Genomic DNA, 20,656 nt, shown 5'->3' on the forward strand with positions numbered 1-20,656 from the left:
TTTCGATAGTGTACCGCATCTTCATAACAAGGACACCACTCTCCCCAAAACTGGAGCTTTTGAAAGCTATAAAAGGCAAAAAAAAAAACGTAGTACAGGTGGCGCCATCAGTGGACGATTTTTCAAGTAAATTGTGCTCATTAAAACCCATTTTAGACGTGGATCCCAGAGGCTAAGCTGCACTGCCATCCACTTCAGATAGGACGTGGGGTTCAAATTGTGAAAGTGTCTAAAAAACCTCGAATTTTAGAAAACAGTAGATTCAGAATCTAAAGAGGTCTTTTCAATCACACCCCAAAAAGATGTCCGCTGGAAACAGCCCTTAAGTGATCCCAAAAAATATTCTTGCGACCGTAAGTAGCAAAAAGCTGGCTGAACTCTGCTCTAGGCATTTTGATTCCTGTGTTCCTCTCTTTCCTCTTTTTGTTATGGCTGCTTGATGAAGTTTATTTTGAACTGGACCGTCAACTAGCCCTACGGCTATCGGTCCATATATTTCCATATGTATCCCTCTGTGTATGAATAGATATTGCTTTGAACCTGAACCTGAAATCTCTATGAAAATGGCCAACTTCTGAGCGAGATACTTCCACTTACGCACTGCCATTCGCGACAAGTTCAGCATCGCATTGAAAGCTTGTACTACTGCCAAGAACTTCTCATGCAACTTCAGTGCCAGTTTTTTCAAAGTGTACTTTGACCCGACTGCTCTGCTGTTAGCAAGATAATAGATTAATAGATTTTTATGAGGTTTGTTGCGTTGTATTTCTTGATATTCTTTATGCAGTGACATTGCTACATTTTTTAATCACTTTATTTTTTTTTACTCCACAACAATTCTGATGTGACGAGAATGAGTGCATTATAAAAAAGCACAAATATAATGCTCCGAGTAGAAAAAAAATCAGGTCGATAAAAGTATTTGCAGAACGTTACTGAATGAACCATTCCTTTGGCTAAAAGTTAAGAGTGACTCTAGGCTCCTATTACGTTTTGTTGCAACGCCAGTCTATCTGCAAGTTTGGTGTAGCAGTGAAGCACATACAAATTTATAATGTCAAAACTATAGAGTGTATATGAGTGAAAATGTGTATTTAATCCTTTAATGAATTTCCCAATAACCGTGCCAAATTTCATCCCTCTATGCCAAAACAAAAATTTTCACCGCTGGGACACCCACGTCTCTCCTTAAAATATAGAAATTCGGTGCAAATGTCATGACCTTTTTGTCACAACCTCAGACGACCTTTTCGGTGCAGATGTTACAATCTTGAATTGAGTGGCAGGAAAATTTTTTAATTGGTAAATTTTCTCAGACATGAATGCACATTTTCCTGCTGGTCAAACATCACCATAGCCAGAAAAAGCCACAGAAAATTTTTTTACAGAGAATGGAGTTTTCCACAGTGTCCCTTTAAGGCTCTGCAGCAACTGCGTGTGATACGAAGGACCACTGGGGACGAAATGGGAGCAGCGCTGCACCAATTGCTGCACCACCGAACTAGCACTTTCGCCGTTTGCGCCACTACGCACAGGACACCATTTTGCGGTGTGGCAAACGGCACATTCTGCACCACAAACAGCTGTCACTAAACCTCACGTTAAAACAGGCGTGCTAACCGGTGGCGACTTTTTTTAGTGTGCGACACTGCTACGGATGGCACGATGCCTTTCTCAATCTGCACAAATCAGGCAAGTGTGGTGACCATGTGCGATGTTATGGTACAAAAAATTAAAATAAAATAAAACACGCCACCAAGAATGCTGCATCTGTGAAAAACTTCTGCTTAAACGAGACACTTATCTCTGAAACCAGAGACTGCACCGATGTGCATTTGCACTGCAGCAGCTGGCATTTGTTTTATCCCCTGCGCAACATTTCAGAAGGTCAAGTATCGCCCTCTGCCAGCTGTCAAGCTTGTCATGATTTTTCTCCCGCTGCCATTTTTCCCTCGAGACTGCATTTTGGAACTTTGTCTGCATTGCCAGTGTGCTCTTGGAATGCCAGGCCAAAGGTCGGACAGTGTGTGCAAAAGGCATGGCTGTGTTAGTGTGGTGCCGTGCTACAGATAACCCTGGCTGTCGTCAGTTGAGCTACGCCGAAGCAGATCATGGAGCCAGCGTATCGTCCCCAGTCCTAGACAGGGCAGCACGCAAGTGGAATGTCATCAATTCACTTGGAGGCTTTCAGTTTTATACTATAAAAGAAATGGCACGAAGGACATGGCACACTAAAGAGGAGAGGTCCCATGGAACTGGCTCACAGCGGCTGACTTTTATTACAAGGATACAAATACAATCCCAGAAAACAGAAATGGAACTAACTAGATGGAAAACTAAGCGGAATCAGATTCCAACAGGTTCCAACTAGTATGTACCAAGTGGATGAACAAGATTCCAATAGGCTCCAACTGTGTTTCTGATAGTTCCAATTGGTCTTTACTGGTTGGAATAGGGTTGTTTAAAATGAAACCAAAGATTTAAACAGCCCACCAAAGCTTACACCTGTGGCTCACTGCACACTTAGCAGCATCTAGAAGGGAACCTTGTACAACATTATTCTCAGCAATCAACATGCTTAATTGGGCACCAAAGTGCAACCTCTGAAATGAAAGTATGTACAGTCAGCTCTCTGTAACTTGAATTGAAAGGAGACCAAAAATTTGTTTGAAGTATGCGGAGGTCAAGTTGATGGGAGCCCTGATTAGAACACTCAATGAAGGCAGGACCAAAGCATCAGCTAAAGTTATCTGGAAGTTCAAATTAGCTCTGTTCATATTAACAATCCACTCCACTGAGTTTCAAAGAGAGAACGTGCGAAATGGCAGTTCAAATTTTATCCAGTAAATCACAATCGTAAAGACATGCTTCATCCACTCCAATCATTTCCTCAAGAAAGTTTTTTCATCATCATCATCAGCCTGACTACGCCCACTGCAGGGCAAAGGCCTCTCCCATGCCTCTCGAATTAACCCTGTCCTTAGCCAGTTGCAGCCACCGTATCCCCGCAACTTCTTAATGTCATCCACCCGCCTAACTTTCTTTCGCCCCCTGCTACGCTTGCCTTCTCTTGGAATCCCCTCCGTTACCCTTAGGGACCAGCGGTAATCTTACCTTCGTATTACATGCCCTGCCCAAGTCCATTTCTTCCTCTTGATATATAAAATTCCCCTGCGTAGGCATTGTTCCCAACCAGACATGCCCACAGCAAAACCTCATGCTAGTCCCGAGAGAAAGCAGGCGAGAGGTCCACAACGGAGCACTCACTCTTGCGGTTCGACGGAACAGTCCGGGAGGGCTCCTGGGTTTCGATGGAAGCGGACTTCTTCTTGAGCAGCGGCACCACGTTGCCCATGGGCCGCGCCACGATTAGCGTCAGCACTCCTTCCGCCTGCTTCAGTAGCTGCGCCACCTGCAGGTGCACCACAGGTTGATGAAGCGATTCAGTATGTGAAACCTGCTTCACTGAAGCGTGTGCAATAATGATGCAATGGCTGACCAGTTCAGCTAAAAGCGAAACGATTTTCGCAGAATATCTCTCTTATAACCAAGTGTCTCTTGTAACGAGGTTTCACTGTAGCACACAAATGCCGTGCCCACCGTCTCGTAGTCAGCACCAGAGACGTCGGTGCCGTTGACGTCAAGGATCATGTCGCCCACTCCCAGACCGGCTTGGTGGGCGGGGCTGCCCTCCTGGATGTCCGAGACGAAGATGCCCTGACCGGCCTCTGCATGGCGGCCCTCCAGGATCATGATGCCCAGGCCATGCGTCCCCTGGGTAATGCATGCATTCCGGTAGCCCGGAAGAAAATAGAAATTAAAAAAATTCTCCAGACCTGTTCTGCCCTCCCGAAAGGTGAACAAGAGTTTAGTTTATGGGGGTCTAACGTCCCGAAGCAACTCGGGCTATGAGGGACGCCGTAGTGGAGGGCTCCGGAAATTTCGACCACCTGGGGTTCTTTAATGTGCACTGACATCGCACAGTACACGGGCCTCTAGAATTTCGCCTTCATCGAAATTCAGCCACCACGGCCGGGATCAAACCTGTGTCTTTCGGGTCAGCAGCCGAGTGCCGTAACCGCTGAGCCACCGCGGCGGCGGTGAGAGGCAGCTACAGTAAAGTGCACACACACAACGTAGTGTTGCACCAAGTAATATTGCTTAGCAAAACAGTACCAGTGAGCAACATAGCTCTTTATTTATTGGCTCTACCCCAGTCAATTACCTTTAATACTGCACATCGCTCTCTGACATGAAATTTAAAAAAAAATTATGCAGTGAATGAACTGGTGTCATGTAGGTACAGTTGCTATGACAGAAGGTCAACTGGCAGCCTGAGCTGCTTTTTGTATAGGCACTTCCAACTCCAACATCACAGATTAGTGAAATTGACACCACATGCTATTTTGTTTCGCCCAAATTCTTCCCACCAAGGTGCTTTTCTCAATCAGTGAGATAACCTTGATTTCAGTCCACATGCACAAAACAGCATAATCCACAGACTCTGAAAGCTGCCAACCTGATTGGCATCTCGTATATGAATTCCATGCAGCTCACAACAGATACAATTGCGCATCGACAACATATAAAAAATATTGACTAAAACAAGGCCTCAAGCTATTTTTCAATATTCCTTTTGTAACGTCTCAATGCTGTAACCTTAGTGGCATCTGACACAAGCAGTCAAAAGAAGTACAGTCTTGGCATGACATCAAGCAGCGTAAGCAAAATAGTTTGAAGGATCTGGAGCTTCTCATGAATTACAAGCAAAGCAATTTTGTTAGCATCTAGAATGAGTGATGAAGGTGCTCACTCTAATGCACTGCAGGCACTGACCTTTTTCACGGTTACGGTCCTAACTCCCCGGTAGTTTGCATATTTTACTTCGTGCCCCTGTGGAGAAAGCATACACATGAAATAGGCATTAATCATGTCTCTGAATTACCATGCACAACAGCAGTGAAAAACTAGGCCAAGTTTTCTGCTGCAGCATAAAGTTCAGTGAAAGGCATCATTCTGAAAACAGTGACTTTAAAAAAAAAACTGTCACTTGAGAATTTAGATTTACAGCCATGGTGGAAAAAAGTTTGTGGGATCCGGATTCATGAAAGATCATTAATTTCTGTGTTGCCTCGCTAGCAGGTCAGATGGCACTCTTCTAGCAAATGGAGCACGAATGTCTCCCCATGCTTCCATGCACTTCATTGACCTGTTCTGCATGACTGCAGTGCTATAAATATTTCCTGCGAATCCGCATTCCTCAAAGTTTTTTCTATGACTATACCTTACAATGCATACAAAGAAGCAGGTTTAATGGAAAGGTGGAGACAGGGACCCCTTCCGAGTAAAAAGCTTTCCATAAAAAAATTGCACTGGCCCTGATTTTAAAAAAAGTTATCAAGAACTCACTACAAAAACAGGATTTGTGCAAATTACATGGCACGTGTGCCACTTCATAAGCACACATAACATCTGCACCCAAAACAATCTGAGTGTGTGCTATGTATTCCCTACATCTGAAACTTAAGTTCTGAAACTCAGCCAAAATGGAAAAACGCGGACACAGGAACGGAACTGGACATACGCAGGACCACTCCGCTTGAGTGGTTGCCGTGTCTGTGCTCTTTTGCATTCGTTAAGTGTGACGCGTGTTGCACCAAACAGTCAAACAAATAGATACTAGTAGTCTATTCTCATTTTTTAAACCAATGAATGTACCTGCAAGGCTTTCATATCATGCTCAGTTTTTTGGCCGCACAACTAGACCCCTGATGCTGCTGTATACCTGGTGCCTGACATGTGATAACATGACAGGCCAGTTGCTTCACATGTGCTAGCAGATGACTGCTAGGAAAATGCTAGGAAAACGTACAAAAATGTAAAGAAAAATGTGAGCCAGAAAAGAAGGAAATATGAAAGTTTCGACACTCGGAAAAGTGCAAAGCATTTTGCCGTTCTACAGCATGTTTACATCTCTCTAAGCCTTGTCAAGACACCTAAAATGATGACAAGAGGTGCAGATCAAAAATATGTTTTTACGACTCACTGCTTTTGTTTTTTAGGAAAGCCAAAAAGCCACCTCTAGTGACCTCTAGAACCTCTATGAACCTCTTAGAAAAACTGCGCACGCCCTTTTACCACTGCTAACTTCTATCACTTGGTAACGTAGAGTAACATGCAGAACTCAATCATGGCGGTTGTCAGGACACGTTTTACTGCATAGTTTTAAGCCCCACCATCGTGCACACCTCACAATGCCTGCGTCCTTCGCGTGCCAACGGTCACGCATCAACCACGCATATACCACACCCTTCTGTACACACCACAGCCATGCTCCCCACACTCACAACACGTCCCCGTCAGGCAGTCACGCCCCTCGCGCCACTCCATGGTATTCCCGCATATGTTAGTGTCCCCCTGTGACACCAGATGGCGCCACTTACACTGGCACTTACACAGTAATGAAACGAATGTTTTTGGTGGGTCACTGAGGAAATGTAGGCACCCACTCCCTCTGCAAGTAAAGCGATTTTGTTTCGAAACATTGTCCCAAGGAGTGGTGATAGAAAAGCATGTCCCCACTTTTCCTCACCTGCTCGTCCAGTTGCATGGGGTACTGGGTGAGGGGCTTCACTGCCATGTCCTCCACTGCATCCTCTCTCCTGTCACAAGGAAGAAGAGAGGCACTGAACATTCTGGTATATTGATATATAGAGGTATATTGAGATATATTAGAAGTATATAGAGGTATATTGAATATAGAGGTATACTGAACATCTTGGTTTGATAGTGGCATCGCATCCCTTGCAGTCCCTTCTCTCAACCACAACAAACTGCTGCTCAAAATACACAGCGGAGCCACTTTAAAAAGCGAAAACAACCAAACCATAACTGAAACCTAGTCCATGACCAGAGACGATGTTTCGTGTAATACAGTGACGACGTCACTAACATTATCAGGAAAATGATCCTATGTGTGTTGAATGGCTGAAGAAGCGACTGACAACGATGAGTCCTTCCATAAAATGGCTAAAGCAGCCTAATACAGGTCTCAAAATTTAGCGACTGAAGGGGGAAGTAGGTATATTAAGGTGTGAGGAATGTTTGTAACGCCGAAAATGCTGTGCTGCCTGCAGAAATCATGTCAACTGAAACGATGACAATGGCAAACTTTAAAATCGATTTATGGCAGAATGAAATGTCACATGGCTGCCAAACTTGGAGGAAGTAATGAGGAACAAGTGAAAAACCTACAGTATAAGTTTCATTAAAATAAGACGACTTCAAAAATCCCTAAATGCTAAGGAAAGGGAAATGATAATTAATGCAAACAAAGCCCCACCCATGACGCTAAAGCATAGCACAGGCTCAAAACCTGAAGATAAGCACAGCAAATGTCGCAACACATTTTGTGAATAAAACTAAGAGTAAGAAAAGAACAGGTTGTTACTGTCTGCAGAAAGCATTTCCCATGAAAAAAGAGCGAGGACAAGTAGCACTTGGTATGTCTTATCCATCCATGGTTTGCAATTAAGCTTGACTGTCAGTAGCTTGCGATAGTAAAGGGCTCAGCATCAATTTTGACCGGATTTCTTTAAAACGCATTGAAATCTCAGTGCATTGCCATATTTAGAGTTTGGTTCCATCAAAATGGCACACATACAGAATGGTGAAATACAATGTAAATTTCGTGACTACATAACAGAAACATAACATGAAATTACACCACGAAGATACACAGAGATGGAGGCATTTCTACGGGATACTAAAGCAAGAAGCACATTAAACACACAGAGGCGAGACACAGGGATTCCGAGCAGTTCTCACCTATGAAGGACAAACTTGTACGTGGGACCAGGAAGACTCTTGATGATGGCTGAGGCATTGAGGTGACACCGGCCGTACATCACAACCCCATTCACCTGTGTTAAAGGCAAGAAAGTAACCGCAGAAGATTAGAAGTGAGATAAATGATAAGCAGCACGCCCGATGCTAGCAGTAAGTTGTCAAAGATACAGAAGCCCCTCAGTAATCGCAACAGTACTATGCACTGCAAATTCATTATAACAGGGAAACGTACACCAAGCTGAAACTGGTAGTACGTCCTAACTTGATTGATCTTGACTTTCTCCAAACGACCCCAAGACTGCTTTAGAAAAGTATTATGCACACAATTTTTTTCATATATTTTTAATCCGGATGTTCTAAGAACAATGTGGCAGCGTTGAAACTGAAACAGTTAGGACAACAATCCTGACTGGCTTTTACCGTGTCCATACACGTGTATGGATGCAGTGTGAGTGTACAAACAACAGGACTGGCAGCGATGGAGTTTGTCTGTGTGCGTGCTACAAGATAAGCAGTTTTCGTGCAGTAGCACCTAGCTGAACATCCAATTGCCTTCTGCCCTGGCACTAGCCGTTACAAAATGCCTCATCAACGAAGATGTGGAACCCAGCCCCAACACACCAAGTATAAACTCAGCGGCAATTAAGCGGAGGAGATGTCGGCCAGATGCTGCGGCATACGCACTCTGAAGGCACCGACTATATGGTAGGTTCATGGCTGCCGGCTATGTTGTCTGAAACCTTGCAGGTGAATGCCAACGAGTTTATGTCACAAGGACTTTGTGTGGTGGGACGCGGCAATATCCAACTCATGATCCATGCAACACGCTACAAGAACCAGTGATTGAGCAGTTTCGTTGAGGCCAAATCAAGCTATCAGTGCGCTGTGTGCTGTGAACACCCTTACCACTCAAACGATACCACCATGCATCGACCGATTCTCAGTGACAGCCATTCTAAAAGAATTGCAAAAAAAGGCCGCCGCCATCTGGAAGACGTTGAAGTAACAAGCGTTAGCTGTTTGGTTCACTAGAATTGATATGGTTGTTTCTACAATTCTATTGTAGATGGCATTGCAAGTCTCACTGCGAGATGTGCTGTTTTCTAGTTGCTGCCCCAGATGGTGCTGTGATCTCAGGGTGGTAGCAGACCCCCCCGGAACCTCTAAACGTGATGAGTAGTTGCTGCCCCAGATGGCGCTGTGATCTCAGGGTGGTAGCAGACCCCACGAAATCTCAAAACGTGGTGAGTAAGAGCTGACGCTCTTATAATAAATCAGTCGTTCAGCACGAAAGAATGAGGAGTAAAGAAGAGTGATGGGGGTGGCGAGTTTGACGCACCTCGAGGAGCTCGTCGGCAACCCGTATGCGGCCATCGCGGGCGGCCTGGCCGTTGGGGTGGAGGCCGCACACGAAGACGCTCATGCGGCTACGGTTCTTGTTGCCCGCCAGCGAGAGACCCAGACCACTGGGGCCCTTCTGCAGCTCCACCAGGAGCAGCTCACCCCCGGCCAGCTTCAGCTCCTGGTACTTGCGCTCTATCTTCTCTGCAGAAGGAGAACGAACGAAGCAGAAGAAACCAATGGCATTCAGAATGGGACTCAAATTCGAAATCAGCTTGGTTGGCAAACGCACATGAGTCACAAGACGCCAAAACTTGGGCGATTCGGTTCAAGTTCATGATGAAAAAGTTTAGTTTATGGGGGTTTAACATCCTAAAGCGACTAAGGCTATGAGGGACGCTGTAGTGAAGGGCTCCGAGATTTTCGACCACCTGGGGTTCTTTAACGTGCACCGACATGGAACAGTACACGGGAATCGAGAAGTTCGCCTCCAAGGAAATTCAACCTCCGCGGCCGGGATCGAACCCGTGTCTTTCGGGTCAGCAGTCAGCAAATGCATGTTGCTGGCTATTGTATGGAGCCAGTCACACTATTTTTGTATTGCGCTTAATTGAACAATTAGTCGAACATCTTTGCAAGCAATGAAGAGAGGCAAAAAATTGCAATGGGAAAGTTGTGCAACGGTCCACAAAACATCCAACTGGAGAGTTTTTAACTTTTCACCTATTACGTATTAGCTTTTTCTTTTCACTCACTTCAGATGCCCGCTAAATACAAAAAAATATCATGTGACATGCGCGCTAACAGGCCACGATTGCAGTGCTCTCATATGTTGCGACTACAAACGAACAGCTCATTTGGCTGGTTCATGATAGCGATAAGCAGACACCGCCCTTATCACTGGCCCTTATCGCTAGTCTTTATCAGTAGCATTTATCACTGGCGTAAATCCTACAGCCAGTGCCTGTGTCGCAGCCCTGTCACCATTTTAGCGGAATCACAACCGGCAAAATGAGCTGTTCATTAGTAGGCGCAATGTTTGAGAGCACTGCAATTGCGGCCTGCAAGCGAGCATGTCATGTGGTATCTTTTTGTATTTCGCGGGCATCTGAAGTGAGTGAAAAAAAAAAAAAGCTAATACGTAATAGATACAAAGTTAAAAACTCTCCAATTGGATTATTTGCGGACAGACCGTTCTACAACTTTCTCACTGGAATTTTCACCTGTCTTCGTTCCTTGAGAAGTTGGCTAATTAACCTCGACTAAGCACAATACAAAAATAGTGTCACGACTTGCTCCATACAATAGCCAGCAACATGCATTTGGTCGCATCATCTTTTGAGTATCGCGACATATTTTTAAACCCTGGCTAAAGTTAGCTGGGACGCCCTGTATATAGACACACACACTATGTTGACATATGATGAAATGTTGATGTAGCTTTACATTCTCGTTCCCGAGACACACAAAAAGGTAGCAGTAATGTAGTGGTACAAGCCAACCTGCAATCTGCATAAGGAAGCTATATTCTAACAGATGCCTCATTTTCAGCATTGGCAGCTTTGTTGCCTATGCCATAAGTAAGAGTGAAATAATAAAGGTCAGGGGGGAGTTCGTACTGACTACTAATCAGCCACCTTGGCCAAGTTGTACAGAGCAAATACAACATGTTAGTGTGTACAGCAAAGGCAACAGATTGCCATATTTTCTACAGGTGGAATCATAAACACTGAAAACTAATTAGTTTAATGAAGCTATATTCTACAAAAAAAAAAGAGATCAGACAGTAATTCTTCACAAAGAACATGGAAATTTCCGGCTCACCCCGAGAGATATCCGACATCTTTTTCATGCGTTTAAAAAACAACTGGGCTGCCTCGCCTGACTGCTCGGTGCTATCAAGCAAGCACACAAAGAGAGCACAGATAAAATTCCGCTGGCAAGCGCAACAGATGTCCCACACTGCAGCCCCAATTATCTGAGTGACAGATTGAAGTTCACTGACAGCAGCACATATATTTCTAGATTCATCAGCTAGCAAGGATGGATGTCATAAAGCCTGAATAGGAGTGTGCCAGAGCACCCAGCAAAAGTTTTCAAGGATTGCATTAGAATAGGTCTCATACATACGGTGTAAACTAACTCACACTCTATACTTTTGTATGTGTGGTTAGTTGCACGTGGTGATAAATGTTTTTTTTTTTTACAAAAGAAAATTAAACTATAATATGACTCTTAAGAGCATAAGCGAAACATAAAAATTACATCGAAATTCATGTCACGGCTTCCAATCTTACATTCAACATCCATGATATGAAAAATATATACATACATATGTGTCTGACCAAGCACAGATACTATGCTCAAAACAGAGCCTGTGTCACCTTTACTTTCTTTGTAAACAAGAGGAGAACAAGAAACAAAGTTCCCTTCCAGAACTGCATTACACATGCCCTGAATCAGGTATAAGAAAAGAGTTCACTGCGAACAAATAAATTAAGGCGAAACCTCATTCCAACCTCAAGAGTGCACCAAAGCTGAATAGTTTACCACAACAATGTTAAACAATGTGGTCACACATCTGCCGAAAAAACAAATGCATGACATTTCAGGTTCAGTGCTTCGTGCAAATTTAATTTCCCACCATCCAAGCTATGGTTCAAGTTACTGAAGTGAGTGTCACAGTAATTCATGACCACAGTACTCATCATCCCTATTAACCTTGTACTCCATCAGCTCCGGCCATCCTACCCCCAAAATTCCCTAATTCCGTCTGCCCACCTAACTCTCGAGATCCCCGCTACATTTTCCTTCTCCTGAAGCCCACTTAGGTTAATGAATCATTGGTTATCTCCTCTTTGTCATACATGCACCATCCAAGCCTATCTCCTATACACCTCAAATAGTTACCATTAACTAGTGCTTCTTCCCTAACCCATTTTACCCTCTTCCTGTTTTTCAATGTCATCCCTATCATTTTCCTTTCCATAGCCGCCTTTGCTGTTCTCAATGTAACATCAAGCTTCTTTTGTTAGTCTCAAGATTTCAGCCTCATAGATAAATACCAGCATGACACAAATCTTTTACACTTTTCTTGTGAGGGATACTGGTCAGCTGCTGTTCATCCCCTTTGGGTGCCTGCTATATGTGCTCAAATCTGCTTTTATGTTTTCTCCTGGTTATTTTTTTCTCGTGATCTAAATCTACAGCTAATGCTTAGCATCGACAGACATATTCTGTGCTAAGGTGGATACTTGGGCAAATTGCTACATCTTAAAGAAGGCAAAGCAGCCCAGAAACACGGGACAAAGAAAGAACATGACAGCACAATGCACGTACTATCAACTATATATTCCAGCTATATACTCCGCCACAAGCGAAACATATAGCTGGAAAAAACATCTAAATGACAAAAACACAGTTCGCAGTTTAAGACATATTCTCTCGCCATTGCTAGAACCTCACCTCCTACAGTAAACTGCTGTTTCTTTGCTGGACTGTTTATCAGCATACCTCAGTTTTCTTCATATCAACTTTTAAACCAACTGCTCTCATTTGCAAGTCTACGTTCTAAATTACGAACTGCAATTCTTCCACTGAGTTATTTAGCACGGCTGGGTCACCAACAAATCAGCAGTTGTGAAGGCCTTCTTATACATAACTCTTCCCAATTCCAACCCTCTGAACACCTCCAGTAAGCATGCAGTGAGAAACACCGCAGAGATTATCTCACCTTGCCCAACACACTTACTGACTAGCATTGCATTAATTCTTTTGTAGAAAACTGGTTGCTGTGTAGTCACTACATAAATCTTTCAGCATACTTACATGTGGTTCCTCCATACCCCTGCTAGACAATGCTTGCACGGCTGCCGTTTTATGCAGACACTTGCTGAATTATTTTCAGTGCTGCATCTAGTACTACTGACTTCACTGCTGTGTTGTTAACACCTGCATAAATTACAGCACACACGCCTGAGGCTTCAGTGCCCTAAGAATAAAACAAAATAACCTAATGGAAAGATGAATGACAAGTTTTACTTCACATTAGACTAGGGCTAAACAATACCCTGCCTTGTTACCCCTTCATACTGATACTCAATACAGAAAACCCACTAGTGAAGGGTATCACACGGTTGTAAATAATATGAACATGTAAGCGAAACTCGTGCATGACGATTACAGGCATTACTTAACTAATAACTAAGCATATTTGCTAAAAATTGTTAATTACCACTTTTAAATTGTTATTTCACATATAATTATTGCATTTCATGTTTTTATGGATTGTCAGGAGAATCACTCGCTATGTTTAGCCCAGCAGTCACCTTTTAAGTTGAAGTTTGAACAATTCAGGTCACGTGTTCCCTGCTGCCTCTCCCAGTAATAAAACCTTGTTAACATGCCTAAGTGTGGCGACTAAGTGTGTTCGAGTTCATACGAGGCCTCTAGTAAATTATCCGTGTGGTGAGTTGAGAACACTGCTAGCAAGACTGCCAGGACACTGCGTTGCTTATATATACAATTTTCAATTCCAGTGTTGTGTGTAAAGCAATGATGAACTTCCATCACAAATGAGAGCAAGTTCATACTGAAGTCAACGACCAAGGTTGTTTTTAAAATACTAGCTCTACGGCTTCCCAACACAGTGACTCACTTTCCTGACATCTGATTCAGTGTAAGCCATGTGAACGACTGCTGTTACTGTTGCACTAACACGGGCAACAGTGCTGCACTGCTGTGAATACAAGGAAGCGGTCAAGGGAGGAAAGCATGGCAGGTGCACACGGGGTAAGGATCTACACGACCCAGCACTGGAGAAGCATGCCGAGCAATAACTAACAAACCTGACGTAAGCCTAACAGCTGTGGCTGAAAGCCGTTGCAGCTGTTCCTTGCAACAACACAGACTCATTTCTTTCATCAAAAAAAACAAAACAAAAGTTTCCAAAAGGGGCTCATGCTTCCATGGCAAGAAATGGCATTGCACATGTACGGGCTTGTTGCGAAGACAGAAAAGCTAAAGCTTTTGGAAAGCAATGCTATACAATGAAGAATGCTCTGACCAATCTGAGTGACTCCTTGTGATAAGCTAGTGCACTGCCTGAACCTGCCCCTGCCCAATTCAGCGTTTGCTGGACACAGTTATATGTTAACTTCGTTCTGTATCCGCTTCGACTTATTTTGTTTTGGTGTACCTTAAAAGCTAACTATCATTACAGCAGTTTAGATAGTACAGGCCCGGACATTAGCACAGAAGGCCATTTTGCGTAGGAAGGTCACTTGCAGTCATGACTTAATCAAGCGCTAGATTAGACCATTGTAGGAATGCGTTTACACCAGCATATGCTTATTGTGCCAACAATCCCTGATGGAAATGATGACTACGCCTATTCTTCTGTCTACAGGGACATGTGCACAGTGCGTGTTACGCAGGGACACGTAAGTGGTGCACACTATTAAAGCCATGCCACACATCAATCACTCTAGGTGCTCCACTTCTTCACCTAATGCAATGTATGTTTATGAAGACGTGGGTGCTGTATATTTCTGAACAGCATCAGGCAATGACAGCTGTTGTGCTCAGACAGAAAACTGTATGTGTCGGACACCAAAAACCATGACCGTTTATGTTAAGTGTATTCTCACCCTAAAAGAAGTGTAACAGAAGAAAAGGTTGCAATCTATCATTGATATTTCTTCCTCTTGCTGAATGTATTACCTTCTGGATTAAGGTATCACCCAGTAGAACATAAATTGTAAAATAAATCTTCCGACCTGTAGAACCAGCACCCAGCTTAGCAAACAAACAATCTTAGAATACACAGCTACAGTGGTCAAATACTTCATTCGAATTGCCCCAGAAGTTCATAATGGTGAACCCCTTAATACTGAAGCATGTTAACCATGGTGATCTTGGCCAAGCTATTGGTAATGAACTCTATCGTGGCCAAAGCTTGTAAGAGTCAACAGTAAAGCTTCTTGTGGCCTTTAAAAACCTAAGCCAGGTGTACTGTATTGCGACCTTTAGTTATAATCTTTCATGTATTAGAAAAGACAAGTCTTCACACAATAAACTGGTAAAAGCACTTCAAAAGACCTGTGGACCAAGCTTTACCTGCACTAATTAGTGAGCGTCACCTGCCACAGGATGAAAAACACCGAACAAAGTAAGCCGTAAACTGTTTTTTTCTACCTTGCACAAAAACCGAGTAACTGAAAAAGAAAGTGCTGCCCCCAATGCAAGCACCACAATATGTAATTTGTAATTCTCTATAGCTGTGAACTACAAAGAAGCCCGAGTTATATATATTAAAAAAAAAAGAAAGTACAATGCCAACATTGTGTAAAAAGTGAGGAATAGTAGACACGTGACTACAATCCCACTAAGGCAACCATCCGATACAAAATGTGAAGGTTCAAAGAGCAAAAAAGTTGCAAAAACGAGCCAAGGCACTGTGCCCAGCTTTCTCACAGCAGCGCTAGTTAAGTATTATGAGGGGTATTGTACAAGCACTGGAGACACTCTATAAGCAGACGAACAAAACTGCTACCCCTAGCAACATGCTTTTTCAAGTATAACATTAAACAAAAAAAAATCAGCTTTTCCTCTTATATACAGAAAAGGTGCTCCAATGGTATACCTACTCATCTTGTAGCAGGCAGCAGAAAAGCAATCTTGCTGCTATTCTCTCAATCCACGCAAACAGCCTGTCAAGAGTGTATAGTTCAAGGTAGATCCGATGTCACTCAAAGGAAATGGCAGCATGAAATGCCCTGCAAAGTAAACACTGACTACATATCTGCATGACCCGTGAAGCTCCACAGATGCAGCAAAGCAGCTGCAGCATGCCTGCGAGCCGAACGACGCACCACAGGCGTAGCGAGCAATTACCTGCCTGCCACAAAGCCACTGCCATTACTGCACAAACAGATACAACCGAATCATTGCTGTCACAAGCAAATGCAACGAGACCGAAAAAAGAGGCCGTCGATTTTCCAACCTTTCCTGTCCGGCTTGCCACTCAGAAACTTCAAGGATCCAAAGTTAGGCCTAAACCAGAACGCATAGACTGCCTTCATTGCGCTTCGCGGAGGGAGTGTGAAAGCAAAAAAGACGCGCCTGTCACAATTCCCCCCCCCCCCCCCCCCTCCACCCCAGCAGACTTTGCAGGCGGCACGCGCGCGCCCTTTGTCAAAAGCAGGTGTTGCGGTGGCAAGGAGGACGGAGACGCACGCAAATGCGAAAAAGTGCCAGACAGATTAGAGAGAGAGAGAGTGAGAAGGGAAAAAGAATAACAAAAGCTGTTTGCAAAGGAGTAAAAGAAAGAAGAGCTCACCACAAAGAGAAAAGAAAAAAGGAAAGAGAGAAACAGCCTCGTGCAAAAGGCACAGGAAGAAACAATGATGCTGGAGACTGTCAGAATGCAATGCGATGCCGCTGGGAGGCCAGGATAAAAAGAGAAGGAAAGGAACGCTGCATGCACGTGCTCGCAGAGTTGAAGGTGAGAGAACAAAAAGTAGTGCCGTCCCGCCCTCACCTCATGTGTCATGGAAAAGGCCACAGAGGCTATTTTCCACTAACTTGGCTTTTGAACATATACTCACCATGAAAGTGACAATGTTGCTCTGTGTGAGAGCGCTGCATTGTAAAGCAGAATAATAATAAAAAAAAGGTGCAGAGCACCGCTTTCTTTTCTTCCTCCATCAATAAGCAGTTTGAAAATAGAACTGCGTATACTTAAACCTCTGTGCTCAGCTGCGCATGCACAATAGCTACCAGACTGCTCTCAAGCTACCCCTGCTAGTAGCAGTGCATGTCATAGTGCTAAGAGCTGTACTGAGATGCAGTGCAATATGAGAACACTTAGAAACTCATATATTTCAGGTGAAAATGTTGAACTGGCAGAGTTGAACTACATTAAGGCAAAACTAACCAGCTAACAGCTGCTAGATAGAATAAGTAGAGATCAATTTTTGAAAGCTGGAAGTTATACACGCGAAGCCAGTTTGGCAAATTAGCATTACTGCATTCTTCAATGAAATGCACTCATTAGGATGCACTAAAATGGACCCTTTTTTGAACTCTTTCTCTGCTTTACTTTGCAAACTTTAAAGAAAGTTCATCTGTACAATGCCTACATGTCACACCGATGCCAACAATAAGAAAGAAAATAGCAATCTGTATTTGCAAAATACGATTTTGTGCAAGTCTTGACGATCTCATATTAAGTTGTACTATTTGTATACACTTTTTGTGGTTTTTCAGGAAAGGAAATGGCGCAGTAACTGTCGCACTTATCAATGGATACCTCAACCATGCCCAGAGGGGAGGGAGGAAGGTGGTAGTGAAAGAAGAAAGAGAGAAAGAGGTGCTGTAGTGGAGGTCTCTGGAATAATTTCGACCACCTGGGGATCTTTAACGTAAGCTGACATTGCACAGCACACAGGCGCCTCTTGCATTTCACCTCCATCGAAACGTGGCCAATGGGGTACTGTAGCTAGACAAGAAGACAGCTCTCACAGTAATTACTTCTTATGATAACCTCGTCAAGAGCCGATTGTACATTGTTTGTCATCAGTTAGGCAAATGAACCACTGTTGTACCGGATTTATCTTGGCATGTGTTCTTGCCGCATTGTGAAATTTCCTTGTGTTGTGTGATGTAGCTCTTGCCTCAGTGTAAATGGTGTGTATGCCCATCTGCTAGAGCCCCGCAAAGGGGCCTGCAGTATTGAAAATAAACAAAATAAATAAATAAATACCATATCACCTCTAAAATAAACAAAATACTACTCAATACTCAACACTAGAATCACGGCGCGTCGTTTCCCGCCTATGCTTACTTCATACATTTTATCATAACTCAAGATCACTGCACGCTCTATTAACCGCCCCACTACGAACGTCCTCCCGGCTTAGTCACGGTAACCCGATAGCACGCATCAGTGGCCACACGTGTGCTTAAAACAACTCATTTTTCCCCAACGCAATAGCACTATGGAATTCACTGCCTAACGACATCGCTGCATGCGCTGATCACAAAACATTCCCCGAGAAAATAAAAATTCACCTCACATAGATCTTGATCACTTCTGCGCTATTTGTAGCGAGTATTGCTTGATATATCTTTAATGAATGATGTATCACCTGCTGGGAAACCCTGATATGACTATAACCTCTTTTATGTTTGTTTGTATGCTTGTTCTTTTTATTGTTATGCATGTTCCCATCATCGCCGTTTTAAACCAATATGCCCCCCCTTATGTAATGCCTTCGGGCCTTTAAGGGAACAATAAATGAAATGAAATGAAATCTGACCTCCCACTAAGTTGAGGAGTAGTGGAGAGTGACGTGGTCTTCACGCGAGCATTACTATAAGTACAACTCATCTACGTTTATGTTTTTATCTCAGCTTTAGGTTATAATTACAGGTTGATTGCAGACATCAAAAAGAGACTCTTAACAGCACCCACCCTTACAAGATTACTACCCCATAAGTGGGAGACAGATAAGCAATGAATAAGAGCAGTAGAAATAGAGTCCACCCACGAATGTCTTCCACCTTTTTTTCTCTGCTCTGCCTGTGATGCTCCAATGTTTTACCATCACTTGTGCAAATGGACACATGAAATCAGTGCCAATATGGTGATGCAAGTATTACTTTTTGTTTTTGTTATATTTCACACTGCTCATGTCACATGCGTAGAAGACAAAACAACCTTGCACAGGCCAGAACCTTACTGCAGAGAGTAAACTATCCCAGCAAGCCAAAAACCTCTCAGAGACGTCTAGCTAGACGTCTCTGAGAGGTTTTTGGCTTGCTCGGTATGTGCTTACTAATTAAACCAATCTATTTGCTGCATGGTGCCTCTGATAAGTGCAAAATTAAATTTTGCACATGTATCCCTCACTTCTCTACTAGTTTCTTTTCAGATTTTTTTTTTACATTTTCGTAGTTTCGACTGCTGCAGTTAACCCTTAACTGATGACACAAGGCAGACTGTAATAGTAGTTTATAGTAGGAAACAACTTGGAAGAAAAAGCAGTTGGCAATGGTGGGCCACTGTCTACGGCATCCTGTATTACTCTGCTAGCCACTGAGAACAGTAAACGAAATCAGCTTTTTAATGTTTGTCTCTATTAAATGAGCCAGGTATCTAAATTCTAGAGCTTATAGTTTTTTTTTCCTCGTTATCAGCTTCTTGTTTAGGTAACAATAGAAGTTTCAACAACGGACTACTTTTTTGTTGTGGAGGAATTCAGTGCGGTGGTCCTCAATGTGGGCGGAGCTTCACTGCAGACTTAAGTTTATCAGACTACAGTAGTATTTGAGGGTTAGTGGCATAGCATCAATTCCGGCCGCAACGTGTCAACCACAGGACGATTGTTTACTTTGATTAATTGAGAGCAAATGTTGAAAGTCAAACTTCACAGGTTTAACCGCTATTTCAAGGGATTTCATGATCAGTTAGTAAAGCTGTAATGTTCAGTGCAATCTGAACAAAGAGCAATGCTGCTGTCCACCATGTAAGCACAAGCCTCCGCATGCACCTGATGCCTACTGAGACAGAGATGCATTTTTCCACCGAGTGCAGCACGTTCATTCACAGGGAATCATCCGGTACCCACCGCGTAGAAGCACTCGAGAGGAACAACTCCCAACAATGTGGATGACATACTAAGGACAGCTGTCAAACGAATGTCGCTCTCTTGTCTGGCCCCTTTGTTTTGAAAAACTTAAAAGCAAACAGACAATAGCCTCACGGCGTCATGGTCGGCCAGACAAAACACAAAGGGAGAAAAACACAAAGTGATACGTCTAGAACTACGACAAATTTCCTCGCTTTCAGAATGCAAAATAAGAAAGGAAAGCTGTGGTCAAATACGAGCACTGTATGAAATTCGCAGTGGCAGCGAAATGCAGAAACAAATATCTCCCAGCAAGGGATGAAAGGAAGTTAAAGATAAATTAAATTGCCTCACCAGAATGAATACCAACCTACATTCAATACACAATGCTCTATAACATGATCCACTGGCTTTCATCAACCTTTCGAATGATTTTCACACAGCTAAGGATCAAAATATACTCAAAATATACAATCATGTTTATTCAGTACACATGGCATCCCTATGCTGACGTTGCTGACGTTATCACCCTAGCAAACTAATCTACTTTTGTACTTTTCGGTGCAAAGATAAGCATGAATCATCTTCCTCACTATGAGCAGCTTCTGCAACCCCACTTGTCTATCACTTCAACCTTAGCCGAGTAACTGCAATTGTCTCATTCCTTAGTGGAAGCTGCAGCCTCAAGAAGAAGCTGTTAGGCTACAAATATACCCCAACACACAGTTATATTATCATCATCATCATCATCAACCTGACTGCGCACACTGTAGGGCAAACGCCTCTCCCATGTCTCTCCAATTAAGTCATATTATATATAACAAATACTATATATT

At 43.3% G+C, this 20,656-nt stretch overlaps 1 protein-coding gene across 3 annotated transcripts in view; it reads right to left on the reverse strand.

Moving 5' to 3' along the window:
* LOC149366500 (multiple PDZ domain protein-like) overlaps window positions 1–20,656 on the reverse strand; it is a 234,298-nt gene that overhangs the window by 21,992 nt on the left and 191,650 nt on the right. For all 3 annotated transcript variants that reach the window (XR_016283859.1, XM_089551028.1, XM_089551036.1), the window contains 6 exons: window positions 9,188–9,393; window positions 7,828–7,922; window positions 6,593–6,662; window positions 4,837–4,893; window positions 3,601–3,774; window positions 3,268–3,412 (listed from right to left, as the gene is read on the reverse strand). Coding sequence is in view for 2 of the 3 variants with exons in the window: in XM_089551028.1 (XP_089407154.1) it covers window positions 3,268–3,412; window positions 3,601–3,774; window positions 4,837–4,893; window positions 6,593–6,662; window positions 7,828–7,922; window positions 9,188–9,393 (747 nt within the window). In the remaining variant the exon portion in view is untranslated. The remainder of the gene's footprint in view (window positions 1–3,267; window positions 3,413–3,600; window positions 3,775–4,836; window positions 4,894–6,592; window positions 6,663–7,827; window positions 7,923–9,187; window positions 9,394–20,656) is intronic.

Source organism: Amblyomma mixtum, chromosome 1 (genome assembly GCF_055824585.1).
Source record: "Amblyomma mixtum isolate Tamu chromosome 1, ASM5582458v1, whole genome shotgun sequence".
Classification (NCBI taxonomy): Eukaryota; Metazoa; Arthropoda; class Arachnida; order Ixodida; family Ixodidae; genus Amblyomma; species Amblyomma mixtum.